Source organism: Silene latifolia, chromosome 9, assembly GCF_048544455.1.
Source record: "Silene latifolia isolate original U9 population chromosome 9, ASM4854445v1, whole genome shotgun sequence".
Lineage (NCBI taxonomy): Eukaryota > Viridiplantae > Streptophyta > Magnoliopsida > Caryophyllales > Caryophyllaceae > Silene > Silene latifolia.
Window position 1 is genome coordinate 221,474,309 of NC_133534.1, and position 9,154 is coordinate 221,483,462.

Consider the following 9,154-nt stretch of genomic DNA (forward strand, 5'->3'; position numbering starts at 1 on the left):
CACGTGAGTGTCAGCCCTTCTCTTCTCCCTTTGCATTCTAGACCTTTGTTCTTACTTTTTGGCGTCTACGTGCTTGAACATTCGACCACGTAAGCTCGGATCCTTCTGAGTACCAGCCTCGTTTGCATGACCGACCACTTTGACCAACTCCACATCAATCAACTTAATTAATCTAATCGTTTTCCTCTTACGAGGGCACTTTCATATTTGCATTATAGTTCGAGTCGAGCATCGCTAATCGATAACTTAGTTCATCTCGTTCCGTCAAACATGTAAGTCTGAGGGTGTAAATCTCTCTTTTATTTCATGTTATTTACCTTTTGTATCATCATAATGTAAGGTTCATGTCGAAAATACCAATTAAAACCGATTTCTAAAACCTTGTTTAAAACCTTTTTTTACGGATTTCCAGAAGACAAACAGTCGAGAAAGGACGCAAAGCAACTGCTGCGCCTCTTCGAAGGAGCGCAGATTCTGCTGCGCCTCTTCGTGAGGTCGCGATTCTCGCTTCCTTTCTTCTTCCTTCGTCCTCTGTTAGTTCGTTCTTTTAATTTGTTTCGTTTGTTCTGTTAATTCTTGATATAATCATCACTAATTTCACATGTATATTATTTATCATTCGTTAGCACATAATTTGTCACTTAAATCCGACTTAAATCCCTTATAATCCAATATTTGCGGGTTTTCGTCATTAAATTCAATCGGGGTTATAGAAATTCGATTTGTTCATATCGGATTTCTGGAATTCGACCTTTGATATATTTTCATCTGTCTTTTGTCATATTCGTCATTAATTTGTCATTAATTCATTATGTTTAATTTATTTCATTCACCCATGTCACTAATTAATCATTCGTTCATGTAAATAATTCGTATTAATCCGTCTCATCCATGTTTTATTGCTTTTATGACTCGTTCATATGTAATTAATGTATTAAATCACTTCCATCCGAGTAAATATATTAATCAATCCTTAAATTAACCAATTAATATTAACAATTTGCGATTAAAACAGCCCAGAACTCACCCTTGGAACAGACACGAAGAATCGTTGCGCCTCTTCCAAAGGGCGCGATCTCTTGTGCTGTTCCGGTTGAGTTTCGTTTCGAACTCCGTTGTTGCTTGACCTAGTTTAATTAGCTTACGTATAATTAACTATTATCCGTATTATTCGCCTACTGATTTGTTCGTTAATTCATTCCTTTATTCTTTTTCTCAAATTATCCGTTTTAAAGGTATTTTCGACATAAATCGCCAAACCCGATGTAATTTTCATTATTGTAATTTTATTTTATTGTATTTATCATATTTCTTGTATCATTTGTATGTTTTCACATGTAATTAACCCTAAATCCTACTTCGACATTAATTGTATGTTCAATTACTTGTTAACCGACTTAGCTAATTCTCACATGCTAGGATTAAAACTTGGATGTTGCATTGCATGCATATAATAGACGATATATCAAGTATAAATGATGTCCCTAATCATTAGTAGAGGCTGCTATCGAGGCGGGCGGGATTAGGTGTTCAATCAAAAGCTTCCTAATACGTACCCTCACCCCTTACTCCAGATCTCTGTGAACATCCGTGTTCATTGGCATCCACGAGAGTCATTCTAGACATAGAATGCTAAGGGTAACGATTGCTTGGTGTTCATGTCTCTACTTTGTGTCTTGACATGGCACGAGGTATTCGAACGGTTCCAATTTCCCATAAAAATTGGTGGCGACTCCAAGAAAAATGCAAACGCTTGTTCTCTTCCTCCCAAGCGCCCCGTGGCCCCCGTGTCTCGTCCACGATTTGGCGACTCACTGGGGATAATATACTTACGTGTAGGCAAGGGTGAAACTTGAACAAGGTTAGGGAATAGTTTGTACAAGACAATTGTCGGTTTTCATAACTCGGTCTTCCTAGATCGTTTATTCGGCCTTCCTAGGCCCAACCCAACCCATTCGACCAATCGTCTCGTCTAAACGGTCCTAATTCTTATTTGGGCCTAAGGATGGATAGCAAATGACGTCATCCATACCATGGTGCTTACTCTTGTTTGTATCATGGACTTTCACTACTTGAGGAAATGGACTAGGAATCGGCCTTACTCTTGTTTGGTACGAGCCTCTCCACAGACTTCGGGTTTGATTGTTCGGTATGGCAACCCACCATTTAAACCAAAACCCTTCTAAATGCACTTAGCATCCTGTTATAATGCTTGTATATTGTTTGTACCATACGTGATCACCATTTTGTAAACGAAACCATGACGAAATTTTGTAAAATCAAAAATCCTTTTCAAAATGTAAACATTTACAAAATAGCGCAAAATAAGCCGAAACTCTGTCCAAACGTTGAGTCAAACTTCGGGCTTCAAACCCATTTCAAAATCCGTGTAAAAACAAAAAAATTCAAAAAAAAAAACAAAGTCCGAAAAAAAAACAAAAAAAAACAAAAACAAAAAAACCAAAAACATTTTTTAAATCAAAGGATTTTCAATCCATGTAAATGTGAATATGTAAATTCAATTGGGCTAAGTTAGAGTCAAAGTTCAAACCGACTATGTTCTAGTCGGAACTCTGTCGAGTCATAAACCCGTCTTCCTTTACATTTTGGGTCTTTTCAAATTTCAAGTCAAGTCCTAAGGCTTCACGCCGTCATTTTGGACCCCCTACCCCAATTCAATTAGGAGCTAAACATTTCCACACCTCGACTCACACATCGAGTCATTCCCATATCTGTTTCTTGAATTCCCCTAGTGACACGTTCGGGACACACATACCCGAACCTCGAGTCAAGTCTGTCTTAAACAACACAAATTAAAATTAACATGTGTCATCAATTCCGTCAACAAAGTCAATCATATGAGGGTCACTCTGTCAAAGTCAACACTCGAGTCTAAATTTAAAGTCAAGCATCGTGAATTCAAACACGAGAAGTCGCTCACGACGTTTCACGAATTCACAAGTCAAGTCTAGATTTGTCATCTTGTCCCTTCCTTTGTTTGTTGCCTTGGTATGCGTGACCCCATGTTGAATCGAGTTGTAATGCGAGTCATTTCTGTCGAGTAGGAATCCAACAAGTTCTGTCAATCAGCAAAGTCACGAAGCAGATCAAGCCACCATCACCGTGTCTCTCCAAGATGTTTATGCCATGGTCCTAGGAGTTCAAGCTACAGTGGAAAATTTGAGCATTCGCGTCCTCACCCTTGAAAATGGAATGGTGGAAAAGAACATGCCAACTAGGGAAACCTCTAGTCTAGGTCATCCAAAGCTTACCTCTTGTAATAACCATCATCCTAGAAAGCCGAAAATAGCTGAAAGGAAACCTGGGAGGCATCAAAGGGTGCTTACCAATTTAGGCATGTCTTATGCCGATGCTTTGAAGAGACTCTCTGCCCAAGGCAAGCAACATCCAATAGGGCCAACTCCGGATCCACCTTTAGAGAAACAGGTGAACCTCTGGAAGGGCAACAAATACTGCTTATATCACCAAGGTAGAGGCCATGATATTGAAGAGTGTTTTCTCTTGAAACACACCATCCAAGATATGATCGAAGTGGGCAAGCTTCCTAAGCCACCTTCTGTCGGAAATTCCAAGAAAATCGACCCTCTTGGGTCTAATATCATTAAGCATGGTGAAGAACCATCTCTAGATTGTTCTCATCTCCTCAATCATCATGATGATAAAGAAATTAATGTCCTCGAAGATGAAGATATCCAAAATGGAATGCTCATGCTTTCCATTACCTTCAACAATAAATTCTTCAAAATAGAAGGAGCCATTGATAATCTAAACTTCCGACTTTCCAACATGGAGAAACAGTTTGCTGAAATGAGTAAGAAGCTTGATGCCCGACCTCTCAAGACTAAAAGTGTCCAGACAAACCCTCAGCTTGACAGTCTTAAGCAGAAAGCAACAAATGGACAATCTATTCCTAGTTCTTCTCATCCAAGAATCAAAATCAACAAAGGCAACCTCATGGAGCCTTCGGGGTCATTTACAAAGGCTTAGAAAATAAGGGCACACCTCTAGGAATTTACCAACATTGGTATTACATACACCGATGCCCTTCAGAGACTTATGGAGCGACGAATGTTGAAGCCTATAGGACCTACGCCTAACCCAGAGAAGAAATCCAAGTTTTGGGATGAGAATGCCTACTGCAAATACCATAGAGGCAAAGGGCATGATACAGAGAAATGTTACAAATTAAAAAACGTCATTCAGGATATGATCGAAAGCGGGAGGTTGTCCCTCTCAACCTTTAACCCACAAGGTAGCTTAGGAAATCCTCATGGATATACCACTTATCAAGAAACTCTTCTTGACTGTTATCCTTCCAATATTCCCAATGATGAGGACGGGGTGCTCAAATGGGTGAATGCTCAAAGCCGGATGTCGAAGCCAGTTGCTGGAAAAGAAAATGTTCAAGCATGGGCCGATGACTACGAGTCTAGGTCTAAGATCGCGTCAAAGTCCGGGTCCGAGTCCGAGTCTTAGGCTTTCTATCTCATATTTGTTCTAGTATCTTTCTTCTTGTCCATTTTCATTCCTAGTGACAATCTGGGGGCTGTCCCACGAGTCACATGTCTTCTCAAGTCTATGTTAAATACATTCATTATTCATTTCAATAAAAGTACAATTTTTCATCCACATATTCTATCATATCTCTTCCTTTCCCCATTTCCTGTGACAACAAGAATTGATTTGACATTTTAAAACGAACAACAACATGTCACTCGATGTGAGTACACTTAAATGATGTTCCATTCCAAGTTGTAGAGGACCTGAAACTCCGTGTTCTTTTCTTACCTATTCCATGTCTGGCAATACAAACCACAATATAACCCTAGTTTAGGACGAGCATATTCCCCACAATAAGAGATTCTAGGACGAATCCAGACCGTCTCCCTTGTTAACCATCCATGACGGAAGGCAAGCCCATTCCCCACAATAAACAACCTCTTTACTAAAGACCAACCCGTTTCACACTAAAGGTGCTAGTCTGACCCAAGTCCATCCAAGACGATACGAGCCATGATTAAAGACAAAGGCTCAATCAAGAGAAACTGAGATCAATATCCAAAGCCGTAGTTATGCCTATAGCCCAAGACAAAAGAGTCAAAAGAAGAGGTTCAAGCAAGTTGTTTTGGTAAAAATTTACCGAGTTATTAATTTAATTGGTGAGTGATAGTGATTAATCTACGGCCGATAATATTGGGTTATGATGAATTTAAGGATTGAATATGCAACGAAATAAAGAAGGAAAAGATAGGCAAAAAGGATGACACGAGAGATTTTTGGTGACGCGGAAAACCCGGTGTGGGAACAACCGCGGGGGGAGTCGGAATCCCGCCAATAATGCACTATAATCGACGTGGAATGCACAAGTAAGGAAATACAATGATTGTTTTGCTAATGAATTGTTGCCCAGTGTAGACGGGAATTTTCAGAGATATTGCGTTTTTTCTCCGAAGTTCGAATGCCCCTTTGAACGTGAGATGATCTCCTTTTATAGTTGTTGGTGCTAGGTTAGATTTTGTGAACTCATTCCTTGCTGCTGCTGCTGGAATCAAGGGTTGTTACCGTAGAAATAGGTAACGGTTAGTGAATGGGTCAAAGTTCCCCCAAATCTTCCCTTTCTTTGGCACGTGGGTTTGGATATCGGCCCACTTGTGCTTTTTTGCTCATTTGATCTACGGTCCTTATCAATGCCACTTCATTAATTCCTTCTTTCTTTCATCCTCCAACCATCGGGTGCCACGTTGCCAAGCTTCTTGTCCACTTTTTTCATCAATGCTACTATGCCCCGTCATAAGTAATAAAGGATATTTTTATCCATAACAATTGCCCCCAAATTTCCGTCTCAAATATTTTTAGGCGGGAATTTCAGCTGCGATGCGGAGAACTGACGAAGTTTTAGCAGTTATCTCGGTTTCTAAAACTTCTCCTCTTAATAACTCCTCAACCGCCACAATTACTATCCCACTCTCCCACTAACTCTTCCTCTCTTTCCTTTATATTCCTCGGTATTCCCCAAACTCCCTATTTTCTCACTTCTCCATCACCATCAATCACTTTCATCTCTCTTTCCCATAAACCCTCCTTTCCGCCGCCTTTCCTCGGTACTTGTCTCCTACTCATTTTCTTTTCATTTCTTTGCACATCATGTCACAAAAATCTGCTTCCTCGACCTCGACCTTGTATCCTTTGGCGTCATCTGACGTTTTCCCTTCTGGCGGTGTGCTTTCCGCCAAACATTCCTGTGACTCCGATTTTACTCCGGGGGATCTTGCTTGCATCAAGGAGACGTTTGGTTTCTCCGATGATGTGGTACTTCACATTCCAACCCCGGGTCAAAAAGCCGATTTTGTAAGGGCGGGGTGGATATGTCTCTATGAATATGCTTTCCGCCTGGGTCTGAGGTTTCCCTTTCCTCCTTTGATTCAAGAGTTCCTGAATTTGAATCGCTTGGCCATCTGCCGAGTGGCTCCGTATACTTGGCGGACTTTACTTGCTATTGTGGCTATGAATAGCCGATTTGGCTATGAGATTGGTCTTTCGGACCTTGCACACTTGTTTTCGGTCAGATCCCTCAGTCGGGGTCAAGTGACCATTCGGGTTCGAGACGGGGAGAAGAATTGCATTATCTTCCCCGTGAAGCCGGATGATAGCAAGTGGTTTTCCCGCTTTATTTTCGTGAAAATTGACACTCTTCCTGCTCCCACTGACTACATCGTCAGTGCCTGGCGGTCAACAGATGGTACTTGCATGTCCTTACTCTTATGTATTTTTCTTGATGCTTATACTTCCTTACTTGGTTTTTTGTGCAGATTTGTGTCCCTTGCCTTTGTCTTCTGACAAAACTGCGTCTCTTTCCAAATTATTTGGTCCACCTCCTGAGAATAGGACCTTCCCTGATCTGGTCCAGGATTCTGCTGCTGTGGTGAAGAAATCAGCTGCTGAGGAGAAAGAATCAATGTCGACTGGTGCGTTGTTCTTCTTTTCTCTAACTGTGTTCTGTTTCTAGGTATATGATGTGTCTGGTTCTGACTTGATCTTTGTTGCTTCCAGGTTCCGCAAAGTCCAGAATTTCACTGGAAGATGTTTTGGCTGAGAGAGTGAAAGATCAGGTCGCGATTGCCCCCAAGCCTGCTAAGAAAAGGAAGTCTACCCCCGCCCCTAGTTCTGGACCCCGTCCCAAGAGGAGGTCTGCTGCTGCGAACTGGGCTAAGGAGCAGTCTCCCACTGAAGCAACGCCTCTAGCTGTGAGGCCTCCGCTACCTGGGCATGGGTTATCTACTTCTGGGGATCCTCCTGTTCCCAAACCTACTCCTGTTTCTGTCTCAGCCACGTCTGCTTCTGGTACGACCCCAATACCTGAAACTATCCCTGCTTCTAGGGCTGCCTCTGGTTCCAAACCTGCTCCTGCCTCCAAGGATATAGTCTTTTCATTTCCAGATGATTTTGGCAAGGCCAAATCTGAACGCAATCTGGGCCTGATGGATCAGTTGTTGTTCCCTGCCCCTGAGTCTGTAATGGGGACAAGGGCTTTGCGCTATTTAGCAGATCGTGCAGCGGAGCAGTCTTTCGAGGTAACATATGTTTGATTGTCTCAGAAGAATCCCCCTTTTCTCTTTTGACATTTCGTTTTGGTTTGGCAGTCCTTCCAGATGTCCTTGTATCTGAGGAGGAAAGTTCCTCTTCTGGAAGCGGAAAATGCCAAATTTCAGAAGCTGGCGAAAGAAGCCAATGAGGATAGGCTTAAGATTCAGGCTGATCTGGATAGATCCCAAAGTTTGCTGCTGGAGGAGGCTGCTTAGAAGCAGAGTTTGCAGAGCAATCTTTCTGCTGCTGAAGAGCGGGTTTCTGTTGCTGAGAAGAAAGCTGCCGATGCTGAAAAGAAGGCTGCTGATGCTAAAAAGAAGGCTGCTGATGCTGAAAGGCGTGCCTCAGAAGCTGAGAGGCGTATCTCAGAGGTGGAGAAACGTGCTTCTGATGCGGAGGCTCGTGTTGCCCAGATTCAGGAAGAGAAGGCTTCTGATGTTCGGGAGTTGAATGGGACTCTGGTGGATGCTTTGTTCTATGCTGCTCTGGAAACGAAGATCAAATGTATAAAGATGTTCCAGAAGGGAGAGCATTTGGCCTGGGACTTAGGAGCTGAAGAGGGGAGGCTTGATGCTGCTTTCCCTGATGGTCTGAATCTGGACGTGCTGGTTGGCTTGGTGGAACCTGGTGCTGCTTCCGTTGAGGGTCAGGATGCTGAGGAAGAGGTGAATTCTCCTGCTCCTGATACTCAGGCAGCTGCTTCTGAAGCTGTGGAGCATATTGACATAGATTAGTTTTCCTTTGCACCTGAAAGACTTTGCTAGGTTTAGTTAGTTTTTGGCCCTACGGGGCATAACGTCTTTATTTTGAACAGTTTATGTATTTTGGTCTGGTTCTGATGCCAGACATACTTTGCTTTTGCGGCTTAAGTATTTTCTACTGGTTATCTCTTTGTGTCGTACCGTTTCTGGTGCTTTGATTTGTGCATGCACGTCGTTTGTTTGGCCATCGCTGTTAGATTGCTGGCTAAGGGGTCTAGTATGCCCACTCGTCCAGAGGAGCCAGGCTTGCGTGGGTGCTAATGCATCGCGGGAGGCTGGTTGTCCCGGTTGTATGTGCTTAGCCACGGACACACGCCTTCTGTAATGAATACAGGCTCTGCCAGATTAGTTTGCATCTTATTTCCTTGGCTTATTTGAAAAAATTAAATTATTCAAGGTGGTTTTACAATTTAAAACTTGTTAGAATTAAAATACGAGCAAGGCTATTAGAACCAGAAATGTTGAATTCAAAAAATAACGTTTTGGAGCCAGGAAATATTCAGAATCAGGAGATATCCAGACCCAGAAAAATATTTAAAAATAGAAAAATATTTTAGAAGCAGGAAATATCTTTAGGGCCGGAAAAATATTTGGAGATATAAAGATACTCAGAAACAGAAAAATATTCAGAGCCAGAAAATATGTAAGGCAATATCTAGAACCCGGGTCGGAATTTTGTATCACGGTAGGTGAGTACCCAGTTGTTGACCACCATGGTGACTTAAGTAAAATATTTTTTCAAGTGGGTGATATTCCAGGATCTGGGAACCATTTGCCCCTCCATAGTC

General features: G+C 42.0%; 1 protein-coding gene across 1 annotated transcript; it reads left to right on the top strand.

The window, feature by feature from the left end:
* Positions 1–6,165: 6,165 nt before the first annotated feature.
* Positions 6,166–8,344, top strand: LOC141602258 (uncharacterized). The gene is made up of 4 exons (XM_074422562.1): positions 6,166–6,760; positions 6,831–6,986; positions 7,072–7,592; positions 7,662–8,344. The coding sequence occupies exons 1-4, from the start codon at positions 6,166–6,168 to the stop codon at positions 7,818–7,820; spliced, it is 1,431 nt and encodes a 476-aa protein (XP_074278663.1). The 3' UTR covers positions 7,821–8,344.
* Positions 8,345–9,154: the final 810 nt, after the last annotated feature.